The 19,975-nt window shown below is 37.9% G+C and overlaps 2 protein-coding genes across 5 annotated transcripts in view; one reads left to right on the forward strand and one right to left on the reverse strand.

Annotated features, from left to right (window-relative positions):
• LRRTM3 (leucine rich repeat transmembrane neuronal 3) overlaps positions 1-5,258 on the reverse strand; it is a 112,913-nt gene extending 107,655 nt beyond the window's left edge. For all 4 annotated transcript variants that reach the window (XM_039324634.1, XM_039324635.1, XM_039324636.1 and 1 more), the window contains exons 1-2: positions 4,687-5,258; positions 2,805-4,336 (exon numbers count right to left, since the gene is read on the reverse strand). In XM_039324634.1, coding sequence (XP_039180568.1) covers positions 2,805-4,336; positions 4,687-4,690 — 1,536 coding nt within the window. In that variant the 5' untranslated portion in view covers positions 4,691-5,258. The remainder of the gene's footprint in view (positions 1-2,804; positions 4,337-4,686) is intronic.
• The window catches only part of CTNNA3 (catenin alpha 3), a 516,687-nt gene that overhangs the window by 357,330 nt on the left and 139,382 nt on the right, over positions 1-19,975 (forward strand). The gene's annotated exons all lie outside the window — the stretch shown is intronic.

The raw sequence follows: 19,975 nt of genomic DNA on the forward strand, positions 1-19,975 counted from the left end.
AATAAACATAGGGTGATGTTGTGCAAAACAGTTCAAGATTTCCAGATATTATTTTGCTTGATACAAGAGGATTTGAAGTGCACTTCTCCATCTCCCTGTGTCAAGCAGTTACCTGCCAGAATCCCTTCTGGTGCCTACTATGAAAGCTATATGAAAGAGAGCTGTGTTCATCTTGGCAAGACACAGTATGGAAACCATTGGCTACTTTTTGCCTGCTACACAACATAATGAATTAAAGCATTATCTTCAGTTTTTTGCACCTGGATCCAATTTTATTAAATGTTGTTTGTTTTAAAAATTCTGTAGATCGAGTTTATTGGCAGGGCTTGGTAGAAGCTGCACAAACAGCTAGCAGTTTCTTTTTTAAGAGAGCTGTAGCCATAATAACACACTCATCTGCATATCTAAATAGTCTGCAAGAAGTCCTTCCAGTGAAAATACAGTTAATTGACTTTCTACATGCCTGGGTATTATTTTTCCTATATTAATTCTGCCTTGTTAGGATGAAGAGCTATTAACATTAATATTCCACTCTTTGACATTGTTCTCATCAGTTTTCTTTTAAAAATCCCTCCCACCTCTGACAACTTCTCAAATGGCACATTATTCTCCACTGATTTTTCTGCACAGGAGACTACAGGCCTATTCCAATGAGGTGTTTCCTTCAAAAATATACTATATTCAAAGTCACTCCCCACATTTGCTTTTCAGCATAATGGAAAGACTTGGGAAAAATATTGCCATGTTTTCGTATCAAAATAGTCTCTGCCAAGTATGCTGAAGTATGCAATTAATGCAAATCAAGAATCAAAAGCTAGCAGAATATTTTTAGTGCATCACTCTTGATAGTATTATCATTATTTTGCATTTTGAATAAAAATGGCTAGTGGAGTTATCATTGATTCATACAGGGTACATAGATATATTTAGTGTTCCAGATTTTTACAATATAAGCCAAGGTGAATATATACATTTAGTTACATGTTGATCCTCTGATGAAACACTATATATTTATGGTCCTGTTATATGTATTTCAGAAAGGTTATAAAAATATTAGAAAATCACATGTGTTGTATAAAGTGATCTATGCATATTTGGTTAATTTGGCTGAATTATTTGATTCTCAGCTTTCAATGAATGTATGTTCCATATTATGAAGGAGACTCACTTCCTTTCCAGGTTTTCTCATTTTAAAAAAATGCCATTTTATTACCTGAAATGTTCACTTTGCTGGAACATTTTGGGTGATTTTATTTATTTTTTTCCCAGAAAAATCAGGGATGGCGAGGAGAATATGGATGCTTTTTTCCCCTCTAGATTGCTGCAGTGCATCTGCTTTATAGAAACCCCCCCCTCTCCCAAGTGGTCAGAAATGGGCAGCGTACGAAGCTAAATCAAGTTATGCAATAGAGGTAGTGAAGTTCTTTACCACTTATTATAAATAAATAAAACTATTTCTGCAAGGGACTCATTGACCGTAATTTGTAAGAAAATGTCAAGAGGAGATACTAGTGCATTATATATTCTCAGAGCAATATGAGATGGAATTATCAGTGCCTATCATGATTCCCATCACAAATACACTGAAAGATAAATAAAACACATCTATAAAATGTGATTCAGCATTGATTGATCCCTTCCTCCTTTGCCTTGCCTATTGATCCCTTGACTTTTCCTAAAGAGAATCCTTCAGATGTGCTTTCCCTTAGATTGGCAAGGGTCCAGTTTCCCTGCAAGCTCTCCCTGTTGCTGTGCTGTATTTAAAATGTAGCTCCATCAGCTTTCTAAATACCCAAAATGGCACATTGCATAATGAAACACCACCGAAGACAACAGTTGCATTTTTGAAGGAAGAAAAATGACAGATTTAAGGACTCCATCGTCAATCACATTAATGTCTTTGACACAGATGAAAACAGAATATCTAATGAGCTACTGAGCAAGTCTATGCCGGAAGTGGCTGTAGCTGTTGCAACTGTACATTTCAGCTCCTCTAATTGCTTTAGTAAGGAATTTGGACCCCCTCTTTTAATGAATGCCTTTTTGATTATTTTCTGAAAGGAAAATGGGCTTTGAGAAGGGAGACACACTAGCATCTTTGATTTAAAACCACACAGACAGTTTTCAATTAGAACTTATTAGTTCTGCAAACTGCATTGTGCTAGAGCTGCACAATGAATCTTACTCCGTTCCACCCCTTCTTTTATTCCTTATGAAATGTATGGTTCCCACCCCTCTTCGTTCAACCCACCGATTCCCCTTTCTCCCACCCTGGATGGCTCTGGAGGCTGCTTTAAAACCAGGCTTCTTAGATACTTTGCACTAGATAGAAATCAGGCATTCTCCCAGGATGATGCCTGCACCCTCATAAGCCAAAGCAAGTCCTGGAATGTATATGAAGCTACAGCACACCAGGCATTTATAGATTGCCCTTGAAGTATGTTGTGAATTTCAGCACTCTGTTTACTTTTTGCACCATTCTTCCCCATCCTTATCTTTGCAAATAAATTTAGGGGAGAAACCCTTCCATGTTTGAATGGAAAACATGGACCCAGCACTGCAGATGTATTAGGTGTGCAAGAAAAGTTTTCTGTCAGTGGGTAAAACAGTCAAACGGATTAAAATGAGTAAAGTGGCCTCACAACAGAGGCTGGGTAAACCCGAGGTCAGACTTCACAGGGTTCCTTGTGAAGGGAAAGGCTAACCTGCACTGACTGGAGGACACCTGATATGACAGTGTTGTCCCTGAAAAGTAAAAGAAGTTCGACCCAAACATCATTTAAAAATATGAGAGTGGTTCCTACCTCACATTCCCTGGAGCCTCCCTTGCTGTACGAACAAGGTCCCGTCCCGTTCAGCAACATCTCACTGGTCTCGCTGTTGGTGGGCTTATAGTCAACGTAAAATTCCTGGGTGGTGGGAGTCATCTGCTTCAGCGACTGTCGTTTCTTTTTCCTATGCCGTCGCATTAGGGAGCGTTGCTGCAATTGCTTCATGCTGGCAGGGTAGCGCTTCCAGGACACGTAGATGACCAGCAGAATCACAAGCACGGACAAGAAGAGGGCCACGCTCCCAGCAATGATTTTATGGAAGGAGATCTGCTGGGTGCTGTGCTCGGGCATGGAGCTGGCCTCAGGGGCCCCCGTGGTGGGGGGCAGGGGGGGCTGGCTCTCATGTTTAGGCCGGATGACCTTTGGTTTAAAGGTGGGCTTGGGGGGAGCCTGCGGCAAGTCAAACTTTTCTGTCGTACTTTTGCCACAGATGCTATAATTTTTCACTGCATCTATAACATTCACCCCTTGCAGTTCTTTGGGGCTGGCACAGATAATTGTATTTTCCCTCAGCCCTTTGAAACTTTTAAGCCAGTTTACCAGGGAACAAATGTTTCTGCTGCATTCCCATATATTCCCAGCAAGGCTGATGTCATTCAGAGATATCCAGGAATCCAAAATCTCTTGGCCAATAAATGTGAGCTTGTTGGAATCCAGGTTGAGACGTTGCAAATTGGGCACACACTGGAAAACGCTTGGTCCACTGAAAGCTTCTATTTCATTTCCCGATAAATCAAGTCTTTGTAACGAGCTCCACGTCCAAGACATGGTTTGTCCTATAACACTAATTTTATTCCACTGTAAATAAAGGTTCTGTAGGCTGACCAGCCTTGGAAAAAGTGCCAAGTTAAGCTTAGAAAATTGATTGTGCTCCAGGTGCAGCTCTTTCAGCCTGATCATGCCAGCAAAGACATTCCTTGCTAGGCTTCGGATCCTGTTGTAACCCAGGTCTAAGAGTTCCAGGTTCCTACAGTCCTGGAAAATCCGGACTGGGATCGTTCTCAGGGAATTGGACCTCAGGTGTAAACTCAGCAGCTTCCTTAAGCCTCTGAATTGTTCTACTCCCAGGGAATGCAGCTGATTGTAGGAGAGATCCAAATTTCGGAGGTTTGTTACTGGTCTGAAGGTGTTGTTAAGAAAAAAAGCAATTCTGTTGGAACTCAGAATTAACTCTTTCAGCCTGCGTATTCCATTGAAAGCATTTTCATCAATACTGCCGATATGATTGTGGTCTAAGTAAAGCCAGGTAAGTTGATTAAGACCTTTAAATTGGTTGTATTTTAGTTTTTGAAGGCTGTTATATCGCAAGGACAAACCTAAACAACCAGATGATATACTGGAGGGTATCTCTTGCAATTTCTGGGACTCACAATATACCATTTTGCCTTCACACCTACAGCCCTTAGGGCATCCTCGTTCAGCAGACGAAAGCATTGTCAGTAATACAGTGGGAGCTATTACCAGGGCTACTGCTGATCCGCTCAGTAGCCTAAATACATTGAAACCTGCAAACAGAAATAACTTAGAAAAGTTATCCCCCCAAAAAACCAGTCCAAATATTTGTCAGTCATGCTCAGAAATGCTACGAGAATAAAGAGGAACCCCCCCTGCAGAAGAAGTACTTTGCAAGCAGTTTTATTTTATTCCCCCCATCGCCCCCCTGTGCTATTTTAAGGTGACAAATCTAATAAAGAGAAAGAAAGAACCCATGTAAGCCAGACAGAGTCAAACTGAATCACACACTGAAATGTATCTCCAGTCGTAGCTTGCAGAGGCCAATCTACAGAGTGATTAATACAGAAGCATTGCAGGGATAGCTGTAGGCTTACTAGAAAGGAATAAAACGGAAACATACCCATCCTTTGTGTTTTCAAAGGTCGTCCTTTAGCTCTTTTGCTTTTTCCTAGGGGCCACAAACATGACAGCCCCTGTCAGCTGTTCTTTGGTGAGTCAAGGCTTGCTGACACCCAGGAAGCAAAATTGGACCCCCTGGGAAATGGACCAATTTTGGATCCTTATCCTTTGCCAGGCATGCAGAACATCCCAGGAATGTATAAATCCCAAACCAGCATTTGCAGCAGAAAGTCAAGTTCTTCCTAGGTGATAGGGTCTTCATGGATGATGTGGTTTGGAATCTTTACATTGTAGACTCGGCTTCTTTTAAATCTCCCCGTGCAAAGCTTGAGAGGTTCTTGCAAGTGACGCTCAGCTGTCTGAATTCACCCATCTGTATTCCACCGGCTAAGGAAGCTGCGTTGAAGCAGAGAAGCCAGGATGACCCGGTACAATGAACAAGCACTGTTCACTTCTGCATCCTGTCACTCTGAAAGCTTCTCCGACTGTTGCTTTGGTATCAGTAAATGCAGTCTTATGTTAAGCTGCCCCCAGTGGTGAACAACATTATGGACATGTGCAGAAATACCTCCTTTCTTTTCTCTCTCTCTCCCTCCCGCCCCCTTCTCTTTTTCAATCTTGCAAATGAATTAGCTCTATGCTGGGAAATGAGTGATTGTTCTGGGTCACTAAATAGCAGCAGACCGGACAACCTCACTGTGCTCTAGTGAAGCAGTAGTTTTGGCTGCACCCTCCTTCCCCCCCCCCCCCCAGATAATTTAGCCAAGCCTTTTGTGCTGGGACTTTTTAGTGAGCATGAAGCTCAATTGTCATTTTCTCGTTTAGGCATGAAGGCAGCACACAAGTAATGCATACATATCTTGTGCAATTGAACACCTCAGTAGGTGATTTGAAGCACGCTAATCCATGTTATTACTTTGTTATTGGTAAGATCCATGAGTATCGCGAGAAAATAAGACGTGGTGAGCAGCAGGATAATAACTTTTGTTGGTTTGTAGACACACCTCTCTGTGCTGAAGGGGGTCATTCTGAATGTTTTGCCTACATCTCTGAAAGGTACAGAACCCCCATACAAATCAGCCCTAATATTTGAGGGCTACTTCTGAAATTTGGCTGTTCCACCATTTTCTGACTGTGGCTGAAGGGCATGAGGCAAAGCTAAACCTGTACAGCTGTTCATTTTCTAATCAGGTTGTTAGTCTGGCACCCTTTTTAAGATAATTTTATTACTGCAATTTGGGATCTGTTTACTTTAGTTTTGTAATGCCAAATGTGAACTTTGTGCCATTTTTATTAACTTGGATATGTTTATAGAATGATAAAATGGACTTTATTCTGGCATACAAAAAGTACTGGGATTCAGTGCAGCTTTCCTGACCTCCTTGAGGCTAGATCGCCCACACTGTCCAAGAGGAGCATAGATAGTTAAGGGTTTGCAAAAGTGAAGCCCCTGTTTGTTTATCCTCCCCATTAATGTAGGTGGGAGTCTTCCTCGGGGATGTTTTGATGCATTTTGTTAGAAAGAAGACAAGAGATCAAGTCCCATAGCAGCATTTTAACACGAGCCTGAAAATGAAAATTGAAGACATATTTATTTTGAAAGAGATTCTTATTAGATTCAATGTAAGAGAAAAGAACATACTAAAAACGTAAAAGAGAAAAGGATTCCATTTCAGTGGAATAAATTGGAAGGCATCATTTTTACCTTTCAATAGAGATTTAGACTGAATTCCCTTCAGAAGGGATTTTTTTTTAAGAAAGATATAAATGAGAATTGGAGGAGATGGAAATGGTGGTTTCAGAGGAAAATACACAGAGGCAACAGGAATTGGAATAAAGATATTGCTAAATTAGGCACTACAGATATGGACTTTCCTAAATTTGGGGGTGAAATATAGTTTAGTTTAACATGGAATATAAATGGAGCAAATGCTCCTCAAAAGAGAAAAAAAATATTTCATTATTTGAAAAAAGTATAAAGCAAGACATCATTTACCCACAAGAGACTTATATCAGAAAAAAAGATATAAAATTTTCCAAAGCACCTGAAGGCAGGACAAGAAGCAACGGGTGGAAACTAATCAAGGAGAGAAGCAACCTAGAACTATGGAGAAACTTCCTGACAGTGAGAACAATTAATCAGTGGAACAGCCTGCCTCCAGAAGCAGTAAATGCTCCAACACTGGAAGTTTTTAAGAAGAGACTGGACAGCCATTTGTCCGAAATGGTGTAGGGTTTCCTGCCTGAGCAGGGGGTTGGACTAGATGACCTCCAAGGTCCCTTCCAACTTTACTACTGCTACTACTACTACTACTACTACTACTACTACTACTACTATTATTATTATTATTAGTGTAGTATAGTATAGTATAGTATAGTATAAATATACTATACTATACTATATTATACTATACTATACTATACTATACTATACTATACTATACTATAATGTAGTGTAACAAAATATTTAACCTATAAAACCTTAAGCAAAGAATTTATTCCAGCACAAAAAGAATTGTAGTCATTTTGTACATTGAACCTCAATTAAACCCAGGATTTTTATTAACGAATAATATGGTAGATTTGTTGAAGTACATGTAGTCCTCGACTTATAACCATTTGTTTAAGAAGAGTTGAAACTTGTGAATAAGTGACTTACAACTTGTACTCCTACTTCCACTACTCACTACTCACAACTATCACACATGTGGTCACAGGATCACAATTTTGACACGGATATGATATTCCATTGGAGAAAATAGATGAATAGCTTAGAATGCAGAATTTAGCCACAATTACAGACGGGCAGAGAACACAGAATTATAGAGCTGGAAGGGACCTTAGAGGTCTTCTGAATCCAACCCCTTGCTCAAGGCAGAAGGCCTTATACCAGGGGTAGGCAACCTTGGCTCTTTTATGACTCGTGGACTTCAACTCCCAGAATTCCTGAGCCAGCCACTCTGAGGGGAAAGGGAGAGGTTTCCAAGCTGAGCCATGCTGGCTCAGGAATTCTGGGAGTTGAAGTGCATGAGTCATAAAAGAGTCAAGGTTGCCTACCCCTGCCTTATACCATCCTGGTCAATTGGTTGTCCAATCTATTTTTGAAAACCTCCAGTGATGAAGCACCCACAAAAAACAAATAAATTATAAAGGGACCTATAATAATAAGGGAAGTTTCAGAAGCAACTGAAAAAATAGACCAATAAAGGTGCCTGGACCAGCTGCATTACCAAGTTTGTATTATACATGTTTTGAGGAAAGAACTTTTACAACTTTTACAAAACATGATGGGTTCTATTCTACAGGGAGGAAAGATGCCAGAGTCCCAGAAAGAGGCCAATATAACATTAATATCTAAAGAGGGACAAAGTTTGACTTCAGCAAGAAATTGCAGACAGTATCATCTTTGAATAATGACTATAAATTGTTTGCAACAATTTAAGCTGAAAGATAGAAAATAACTTTGCAAAAATTTATTCATGAGGATCAGTTAGGGTTTTTACCTAAAAGTTAGTTGAAAGATAATGTTAGAACTATGTTAGATATTTTTGGATATTTGGAACAACATAATAAAAAAGAAACTGCTTTGATCTTTTTAGATGCAGAGAAGGTTTTTGACAATTGGAACTGAATTTTCTTTTGAACTGGTTTTGGAATTGTGGAGAGAATTTTATTATATGGGTGAAATTGATTTATACTTTACAGATGGTACAAATAATCATTAATGCAGATGGTACAAATAATCATTAATGCAGATTTAACCAAAGCATGTGAAATACAAAAAGGAACACAAGAAAGTTGTCCTTTGTCCCTTCTTTTACTTATTTTAGTTCTTGAAATATTGAACAGAGACATAAGACAATATTAAAAGACTGAGGACAAAAAGATTAAAAAGGAGTCATACTAGTTAAGAGTTTTCACAGATTACTTGGTTGTGTTTTGGTTAACCCTTTAAAGGAAGTTAAACTTTTAATGAATAAATTAAAATAATTTGGAGCATTAGCAGTTTATTAGGTTAACGAACAGAAGACAAAGATGTTAACAAAAAAAATGAAATTAAAGATCGAACCGAAATGATGAATAAAATACATTGTAAGATTAATACCTGGTATTCATATAACAAATATGAACTGTAAGTTATTTCAAAATAACTATGTTAGGACATGGAATGAAAAACAAAAGATATATCAAGCAGGGACAAAGTAAGTTGGCACTGCTGCATAGAATTTCTGTAATTAAAATATTTTACCTAGAATGTTGTTTTTGTTTCAGACAATAACCATTTTGACAACTGATCAATGGCCAGAGGGTATATCTAAACTTGTATGCAAAAGAAAGCATCCCAAGTTAAATGTAAGGCAAATACAAGATCAAAGGAGAGGAGAATTGGGTCTATCAGATTTGAAAATATACTTTGCTGCCTGCTGTTTAACGTGAATAAAGAGTGGGTGTTGTTAACAATAGAAGGCTGTTGGAGCTAGAAAGACATGATCTGGGATTCTGAAGGCATGACAAAATTAAGGTTAATGTAGCTTTCAAAATTCATTACATCAGGTTTTCCATTCTTAGAATATGGAATAAATACAAATTGTGATAAGGTTGTGTCTGAAAGTCTATGGAGATTCTCAGTCATTCAGGTTATGGTTGTCCCAAAGATGCTTTTTCAGGAGACAACTGGCCTTTTTTGTTTTTCTTTGAAGATGTTTCGCTTCTCACCCAAGAAGCTTCTTCAGCTTCTTCAGTTCGAAAACTCTCTCTATATTGTCTGATCTGAAACCCTCATCTGCAACTTAAAGACGACAGGGGCAAAGCTTGGTTCTTGCCCTTCCCTCAGAAAATACCTTTTTTTAAAAAAAAATTAAACAAAATAAAACAAAAACCAGATGATCCCCTGTGAATTTTACAAATATTGTAGCCCCTGATTTCTGTATTAAGACTTTCTGTGGAAGAAAAATGGAAGTCCCAAAATCTTTTCCACATTCACACCAATATATTAAATCTAAAGAATGATTTGTTGTGCTGTAAAAAAATTGTTTTGAAGTTTCATGGCCTGAAATGAGTTCATTGAAAACAGGAGAACTACAGATCTTGAAATCACAGCAGTCAAACATACTTGCCCTGGAAATTGGCCCAGGCAATTGCATTCTAGATGTTTTAAACACACACACACACAAGTATCCTTAGGTGTGCTGGTTATATAAACCTCTGCTGCTGCATTCTCCTCTTTTTTTTTTTTTTTTTAGCATCAGCCCTTAATAAATTATTTTTAAAAGGTTGTGCCTAATTGATAGGTGCATAAATTTCTCTGGGCAATATCCCATCACTTCTGCTGATGAAGCTATCTTTAATGTTCTGGCTAACTTATATGCATACTATGTTACATAAGCCAAATTTCCTCAACTGAGCACCCTCTGTACATATTGAATGTCAATGTTCTTAATTTCCAACCACTTAACAACTGTGTTACTAAACAGTAACAAATGCAGTGATACACTTAATAACTATGGCAAGAAGGTTGCAAAATGGGACAAATGATAACCTTTATTGCCATTTTTTTTTACTGTGGGCACAATGGCACACATCAAAAATGAAATTTAGTTGCCTGCTCTCAAAGTGAAACACATACATGACACACACCTAAAACATACTATGTACAACATATGTATAGACCACACCCATACACTTAACTCACTTAACTGTCACGCTTAACAACAGAAATTTTGAGCTCAGTTGTGGTGATAAGTTGAGGACTACCTGTACTGTAAATTTAAGTTTTATGAATTCAGCATTCAGAGTTGTACTGATTTTGTTTAAAAATAGCATTAGCGTCACATGAGGCCTTGCTGATTGGAAAAGTGGATTTTGTCAACGCTTTGCAATAACCTGAGGTCATCTGCTTCAACATTTTGCTTAAAGCACTCTGTCACATGGTGCTCGTGTCTCGAACCTGGGCTGACAAGCTCAGTACTCTTGACTGCTATATGCATACACATGCACATTTACTATCAAAACAATTGTAAGAGTTTGGCAAAGGCTGTTTTGCCTGTTATTTTTTTTTTCTGAACCAACTGAGCAAATATGTTTATTATTTCTGTTTTTAAGAGGTGTTATGGAACTTAAAGTAAAATTCTTAAGGAATTTTCTTTATGGACTTTTTACTATGTTTATTAAAAAGATGTGGGGAATTCTTCTGATACATGCTATTATTTTCTTTCTTGCTTTGTAATTCTGTTGCATGGTAGAATTTAGCTAAGAAAATCTGGTTTTTCAAATTAACCCACATGGTACTGCCAGCCAGGGTGGTAAATATCCATACATGGAATCACCTACCCACTTTCTGCAAGATGGTAATTTCATTCATCCATTCATTCATTCATTCATTCATTCATTCTGCATATCTCAGGGTTCGAGGTGATTCTGGTCGCAGAATTCTAAATGTAGAAATCACACACATAAACATACATTTGTGTGCATAGATCCATATAAGTACGTACACATATCCCTTAACTGCTACAAGCAAACTGTGGAAACAGTGCCATAGAAGATGAAAAGAAAACACAGAAGCATGATGACAAAACATGTTGTTTTCAATTTTTACTTGGTTCTATTGTCTTTGAACTTCTTCATATTAAATATTTATTCCTTTGCCTGATTTGTCGTAAGAAAAAAAAGTAGTACGAATGTAAATATAACAGTTAAAATCCAAGGATGCGTATAACACCCCAAGCTTGAAACATTGTAAAGTTGGAACATCTGTTTTGAGTGATATTTCAATAGATTTTTGTGTGAGTGAGACATGTTTTATTTATTTACTTACCACATTTGTATCTCACTGAATGTGAAGCATTTGGTTGTCTGATCAAAGCAGTAGAAGGCGTTTTAAGAGAGTCGGGGCTGATGCTGTCCCTGATTCTCATGCCAGATAAAGTCATTTGGTGAACGAAAAAGGAAGAGATGGTAGGAAGCTTTAGGGATGAGAAAAGGCCTTAAAAGATCTCTCAGTTTGAAAAGGCAGGATTAAGAGCCTCTGGATTTGAATCTTGGGCCTGATCTCCCTCCTCCCCCTCTCCCCTGCAGAGGTTTTCTGTGTGCCTGCCCTGGAAAGTCTTATGTAGAACTTCCTAATACAGTGTTTCTCAACCTTGACAATTTTAAGGCATGTGGACTTCAACTCCCAGAATTCCACAGCCAACAATGCTGGCTGTGGAATTCTGGGAGTTGAAGTCCACATGCCTTAAAATTGTCAAGGTTGAGAAACACTGTGGATCTAATACCTAACCTCCTTGTGCTTTTTTAGGAAAGATAAAGAGAGTGGGAAGGCATGTGTTTTATGGGCCCACTGGGAAAGAAACTTTCACAAGTGAAACTTTCCATGATTCCATGGAGCCCTGGTGGTGCAGTGGTTAAAGTGCTGTGTTGCAGGCCAACTCTGCCCATAGTTTGGAGTTTGATCCCAACAGAGCTTGAGATTGACTCAGACTTCAATCCTTCTGAGGTGGGTAAACTGAGGACCCAGATTGTTGGGGCAAGATGCAAATAATGCTTTCTCATTGTAAACCATCCAGAGAGTGCTGAAATGCAGGGTTCCCCTATTCAGAATGGGCTGTGCGTGTGCAGCTCCACTCGTGCGAGAGGCGGGCTGGCACAGACATGCATGTATACTGGCCCACCCCTTGCGCAAGTGGACCTGCGCATGGACTCATGCAAGCCAGCCTGTCCCTCATGCGGCCTAGTTCCCCTCTCCCCCCCACCCGGGCTGCAAAGCTGCAAAGGTTGGTGACAGCTACTATGAAGCACTATGGGGCTATACAGAAGCCTGAAATGCTATTGCTGTTTAGAAACTGTTTTAACATTGATGCAGCCTTAAGTTGAATTGCCTTTTTTCACCAGCCACATCTTACTACTAATATTCAACCACTACTTTCCAATATTTTGTCCTGAAGTGGCATTACCAAAACATGTTTTCTCTAGTTTATACCCATATATTTGATTTTATTTCCTAAATAATGAACATTGTGTTTAGCTTCATTCTATTATTTTCAGCAATGTATTTGTCCTAGGAAACATTGATGTTTTGCTGGATATTATCCATCCCATCTAATTTTGTATCATCGACAAATTCTTTATCTATTAATAAAAAATTTGAAAAATACATGCCACGACTAAACCTGATGGTGCTCTCACTTGCCTTTTGTATCAGTTTGGTAAGAAATCATGGATGAGCATTCTTTGAGTAGAAAGTTTGACTCAGCTACTTAATTACCATGAGATTTATGTTGACGGGGGACAAATAAATAGCAGGTTGATTGAGAATGCTGGTAAAGACTTTAATAGAATATCATCAGGTACTCTGTTAAGTGCTTTGCTGAAATCAAGACATTGTGTGAAAGGTATTTCCACAAATTAATTAACAAAATATTCAGTAAAAAATAAGATAAATGTATAGTCTGCTAAGAACTGTGATCGACAAACCCTTGCTGCTCTCTGGTAATAGCCATAATGATTTCAAAATGCTCAGTCTTGTTTTGACAACATAGAATTTTCATAGATACTAACTTCAGATAGACAGGCCAATGGTTTCCTGGATCTTCTTTTAGTTCCTCATTGAATATGGGGCAACATTTCCTCCCCTCTCATCATTTCTCAAAGGTTATGCACAAAGGGTTGTTCCCAAGCTATCAGTTGCTGTTTTCCTCTGAAAATAAGGCCTATACCAGGGGTAGGCAACCTTGGCTCTTTAATAACTCGTGGACTTCAACTCCCAGAATTCCCGAGCCAGCATGGCTCAGCTTGGAAACCTCTCCCTTTCCCCTCAGCATGGCTGGCTCAGGAATTCTGGGAATTGACTTCCGGTGGTTCCAGCGATGACGAATGGCGGCGTTTTACAAAGCCGCCCGTTCCTGGTGCGTGTAAAAGCCGCGGGACTTTGACAATCAGCTGTCCCGCGGCTTGAATCTCCTCCCTGGGAAAAAGGGAGGAGGAGAGCTCTCAGGTAGAGGTAAGAGCTCCCCTGGATTCCTGTTATTTTGGGGATCGGAGGGTAGAGCTCCCTCGGAGCCTGAGCAACTCCGCGTTCCAGGGAGACTTCATTCCGAAGTTTTTGGGATGAAGCAAGTTGCCGCTTCCACATCTGCTTTTTTTTCCAGCTGCTTGTGAGTATTTGAAAGCAGACGGAGCAGACCAGGAGAGACTGTGCTTAAGTTTGATGGTGCCTTTAACTTCAGCAAGTTTCCTCTTCCTTTTCTTTTGTTCACTTTCCCTTTAGAAGAAAGGGAAAGTGAAAACTAAAATGGCGATCGTCTTTCTTGCCTGATTTGCATTACAGAGTAAAACCTGGATACAGATTAACTCTTTAAATACAGAAGTAAGAATTTGGCTTTTATTCTTTCCTCTTTTTTTCTCTATTTTTTTTTCTCTTTTTTTTAAGAACACTTAAAAGAACTGTGCCCTTTTTTTTTTTTCAATAAGAATCTTTCTTCTTGGAACTTAAGAAAATGGCTTCAAAACGTCTGCCTCCCGCCCCTAAGGTTCCTATTTCTTCTCCAATGCCTCAGCCTGCATCTCAGAAACCAAAATCACCTCCACCTTCTCCTCCTCCTCCTGCAATTTCTCTTAATGATTTACAAGATGCTTTAAAACAGCATGCCTTGGATATTAAGGAGGAGGTAAAAGATCTTATAATTGCAGAGAGGGCTAATACAGAAGAATTATTGGAGAAAAAGAATAAACAAGTAAGAGACCATATCCTTCTGGCCTTTCAGGGCCTAGCCCTGCACATAGAAAGGATTGATGACCAGATGGAAAAGATTACTGAAAATGCATCAAGGATGGAATTTAGAATGCAGGAGGTAGAGAACAAGATAGAAATTACACAGGATGAACAAATCATTTCACAATATAGGGAGATGGAACACGCATTGCGTATCAGAGGCCTGAGGGAGAACCCTCAGGAAGACTTAAAGATGCTTATTGTGAAAGATATTGCTCCTAATATTGGTTGGCGGCCTGAAATAATTGAGAATGAGATAGAAAAAATTTTTTAGAGTTAATTCACGGGTTGCTAGACAGAGAAATCTACCAAGAGATGTGGTTATTTATTTTTCTAGAAGATCTATCCGTAATGAAATTATACAGGCTTTTTACAAACAAAAGTTTCAAATTGCTGATCAAGACGTGATAATTTTAAAAGAGATACCTCCAAAAATTTTAAGAGCCAGAAAAGATTTTACTTTCTTGTCTGATGAGTTGAAACATCGTCAAATTCAGTTCAGATGGGAGATTCCAAGAGGAATAATAGTAAATTATGAAGGGATACGTCACAGATTAACTACTGTTTCCAAAGCAAGAGATTTTTATCAGTCTATCTTAAAAGCAAGATTGTCACCACCTCCACAAATAAGGATGACGGAAGAGTCTCTTATGGCAGGAGCCTCATCAATGATGGTTATGGAACAAGCTGCACCGAATTCTGACATAAAAGAGCAAAGGATGACACGAGCTGCCCATAAACGTAAAGAAAAAGAGCAGTTGCAGAAGAGTGGTGAAAGTTTGGTTGTTACAGAGCCTGTGGGAGGGGCAAGACCAAAAAGATCTTCGACAGCAGATCTGCAGGCCATGCTTCAGAGGCTCCAGGCCGGTGGAGATGGTCAGGTTCCTGACCTGGAATGTTAATGGCTTAAACGTGCCCCAGAAACGAAGAAAGATTTTCCATTATTTGAAACAACATAATAATGATTTGATATGTTTGCAGGAGACTCATATAACTTTAAAGGATTCTAAATTTTTGATGAATTCCCGTCTGGGCACACATTTTACTGCTCCAGCCCCTGGGAAAAAAGGGGGAGTGGTAATTTATGTGAAGAAAACTTTTTCAGCTAAACTAATTGAGGCTGATTCTGAAGGAAGATATCTTTTTGTGGAATTATTATTACAAGGCCGAAAGGTTCTTATTGTTGGACTATATGCTCCCAATCAACAACAGAAACAATTTTATAAGTTGCTGCATGGCAAGATATCTCAGTTGGATTATAAATCGGTAATTTTGATGGGTGACTGGAATGGGGTTTTAGACCCAACTATAGACAAAAGAAGTTCCTCTAAAACTTTTATTCAAACTAAATTACCTATGACTTTCTTTGATTTGAAGGAAGAATTGGAGCTTATTGATATTTGGCGAGAAAGGAATACAAGTGATAGAGACTTTACCTTTTATTCTGATAGACACCAGTCATTTTCAAGGATTGATTTTTTTTTTGATTACTAGTGACTTCCTCCCTAGAGTGAGGAAGGTGAAAATTTTTCCTAGAACATTGTCAGATCATAGTCCGGTGTGGATGGAGTTATATTCGGAAGACGGGAATAGAAGATCCTGGAGATTGAATGAGAACTTATTTAATCGGGAGGAGTTCGTACAAAAGTGTAAAGAACATTTAAAGGACTTTTTTACTATAAATATGAATAAGGGAACATCGATGTCTATGGTGTGGGACGCTAGTAAAGCATATATGAGGGGAATTTTGATTCAATTGAATAAAGTTTTTAGGGAAAAAGGGTCACAAAGACGTAGAGAAATAGAAGAAGAGATCAAATCAAAAGAACAAGAGTTGGTTCTTAACCCTACTGATAATAATTTAAAGGTATCTATAAAGATGCTTAAGGAACAATTTAACATGTTGATGGCAGATCAGGTGGCTACCAATCTGTCGTATATGAGACATAATACTTTTTGCAATGCGAATAAGCCTGGGAGGTGGTTGGCTTATCAGTTACGAAAGAAACAGAAAGCTAGAATTATAGAGAAAGTAAAATATAAAGGTACTGAGGTTTTTCAGCAAGATTTGATTAAAAAAAGCTTTTTGGACTTTTACACAAAATTATATTCAAGTGATAATATAAGGGGTTTGGATATAGATAAATATTTACAATCAGTACATTTTCCTAGACTTTCAGAGGAACAACAAAATGGGATGAATAGTTTAATTACTGTGGAGGAAATTGGCTTAGCTATTAAGCAGTTAAAGGTTGGAAAGTCTCCTGGAACAGATGGACTGACTTCTAGGTATTATAAGATTTTATCTGAAGAAATGATAGAGCCACTAAAGGAACTCTTTAATAGTATTTTGTTGGGTATGCAAGTTCCTCCTTCTTGGAAAAGAGCTTTTATATCACTGATTCCGAAGGAAGATCAGGATCTTACAGAGCCTAAGAATTATAGGCCAATTTCATTATTGAATGTTGATTATAAGATCTTTACAAAAATTTTGGCAAATAGATTAATGCAGGTTATGAAAGACTTGATTCATAGTGATCAAGCAGGATTTATAACAGGGAGATATATGAAACATAATGTTAGACAAATTATTAACTTAATTGAGTACTTGGATAAGAATAATCAGATTCCTGTGGCTTTTATCTTTTTGGACGCTGAAAAAGCTTTTGATCAATTGGACTGGCAATTTTTATTTTCTTTGGTAGAGAAAATGAATTTTGGGGATAATTTTTTACATGCACTTAAAGCTATATATCAGCAGCAATCTGCACAAATTGTTGTAAATGGGGGATTGACTGAGAATTTCAATATTCAAAAAGGGACAAGACAAGGATGTCCATTATCCCCATTGTTATTTGTTTTAACATTGGAAATTTTATTGATTCAGATTCGGGAATCGAAGTTAGTTAAGGGTGTAAAGATAAGGAAGAATGAGTATAAATTGCGGGCATTTGCGGATGATTTGGTTTTAATTTTGGAACAGCCGAATCAGGCGATTGATGGTTTATTAGAACTTATAACACAGTATGGGAATGTTTCTGGTTTTAAAGTTAATAATTATAAGACTAAGATATTATCTAAGAATATGTCAGTTAAAGAAAGGGAAAGTTTGATTAAAGCCACAGGTTTTCAGATGGTAAAAAAGGTTAAATACTTGGGAGTATATCTAACTGCTTCAAATGGAAAATTGTACAAGAACAATTATGAACCACTATGGGCAAAAGTCCAAAAGGATTTAATAGATTGGAAAAAATTGCAATTGTCATTGTTGGGGAGAATTTCAGCTGTAAAAATGAATGTTCTACCAAAGTTTCTTTTTTTGTTTCAGATGATACCTATTCTTAAAAAAGAGGCAAATTTGGAGGAATGGCAAAAGGGTATCAATAATTTTATATGGGCCGGGAAGAAACCAAGGGTTAAATTTAAGATATTACAGGATGCTCGAGAAAGAGGGGGACTTAAGGCACCTAATTTGAAATTATATTATGATGCAGCCGCCCTAACTTGGTTAAGTGATTGGCTTAATTTAACAAATATGGATATTCTTTTTTTGGAAGGTTGGGATTTAATATATGGTTGGCATGCATATTTAATTTTTAATAAGAAAGTTGATCGGACTTTTAAATCACATATTTTGTATTAAGGCAGCAAAATATTCTACAGTCATGGTTTCAATATTTACAAATAATGGATAGATGGACTGTAGACAAGAAAGAGGGAATAACACTAGAAGATAGACAATTGGTTATTCAGATTAAAAACCAAGGTCCGGCTCATATAAAAAGAATATATAATGTTTTATTAGAGTTAGATTCGGAAACAGAATTGGTTAAAGATTGTATGATTAAATGGGCTCAGAATATACAGGAGCCGATCTCATTGGATTTATGGGAGATAATTTGGATAAGAAATGTTAAATTTACACAAGCTCAAAATTTGAGAGAAAATTTTTATAAAATGTTTTATAGATGGCATTTAGATCCTAAAAAATTATCTTGTATGTATTCCAACATACAGCCCAAATGTTGGAGATGTGGCAATAATGATGCGACATACTTTCATATTTGGTGGAATTGTAAAAAAGTAAAGGCTTTTTGGATTATGATTTGGTGGAACATTCAAAAGATTTTTAGAAAGAAGATAAAGTTTACTCCTCAACTATTTTTACTTGGTATTTTTGTTGACTTAAATGAAAAAGAAACTACTTTGATGTTGAATTTATTAACTGCAGCAAGGTTACTAGTAGGTCTATATTGGAAGAAAGATTCTTTGCCTACTTTAGAAGAATGGATATTTAAAGTATCTAGTTTTGCAGAAATGGCAAAAATTTCTGCTTATTTAAAGGATCATACACAAGAAAGATATATTACTGTATGGGGAAGGTGGATAGATTATATTCAGAAAAAATATGGAATTAAAAAGTTTTATTTATTTTATGAATGAATATCAAATATTATAGAGAATTGTTTTATAAGTTATGGAGTTAAAGGTTAATTATGATATTTTTTTTTCTTTCTCTTTTTTTTTCTTTTTTTTAATTATTATAATTTTCTTTTTCTTTTTTTTTCTTAACCCTGTATTCTGCTCTGGGAAGTGAAGGGAGGGGGGGTGGGGGTGGGAGGGAGGGTAAGGGGGGGGGTTCTCTATTTTAAAATTTTATTGTATTTTTATAAATGATTGTATGTTTTAAAAAATAAAAATTTTCAATTAAAAAAAAAAGGAATTCTGGGAATTGAAGTCCACGAGTCATAAAAGAGCCAAGGTTGCCTACCCCTGGCCTATACCAACAATAAACCCTAACTTGATTTTTGAGGGTGGGTTAGGCCTTAATATAAGCCCTATCCCAAAAATAAGCCCTAGTTTTGGGGTGAGGCACACACCTAAAAATCAAGCTGGCGGTGGGGTGTGTGAAGCTGCTGCATCCACCCCACGCCCACTTATCTTGCAGCCAGGCCTCTCCTTGCAGGCCCACATTTTCTTCTGAGGCCTCTTCTGCAGTCAGACCTGCATTTCTCAATCACAGGGCTTTCTGGAAGGCCACTGCAGTCAAGAAATGAGCTATGGATTCAATCCATAGCTCGGTTCTGCAAGATCTCAGCAGCCGAGCACCAAGCTATGGATTGAATCCATAGCTTGATACTTGTCTGCTTAGGCCTTCTTGAAAGGCCTGACTGCAAAATCCAGGCCCGAATGCAGTTGCAGAACTTCAGCCCCAGAAGAAGTGGACTGGTTGGGTGGATCTGTCAGTGCCGAAGGTGAGGTAAGGCCTACCCCAAAAAATAAGACCCGGTGCCTCTTTTGGAGGCAAACACGTAATTTCTCAGGATAGCCCTGGAGTTTTATGTGCATTCAAAGAAGCATTCTTCTGTCACTGTCAAAATTTAATCCAGCCTTGCAGTAGACAGCACTGAAAGAGTAGCTCTCCCTTCTGTCTGTTACTCCTTAAATATTTTTACATCTCCAGTGAACATTTGAATTACTGATTCTCTTGCTTTTATTATCACTATCACTGAGTAAATCC

Source organism: Crotalus tigris, unplaced genomic scaffold (genome assembly GCF_016545835.1).
Source record: "Crotalus tigris isolate CLP2741 ecotype Arizona unplaced genomic scaffold, ASM1654583v1 scf7180000024304.1987388, whole genome shotgun sequence".
NCBI lineage: Eukaryota > Metazoa > Chordata > Lepidosauria > Squamata > Viperidae > Crotalus > Crotalus tigris.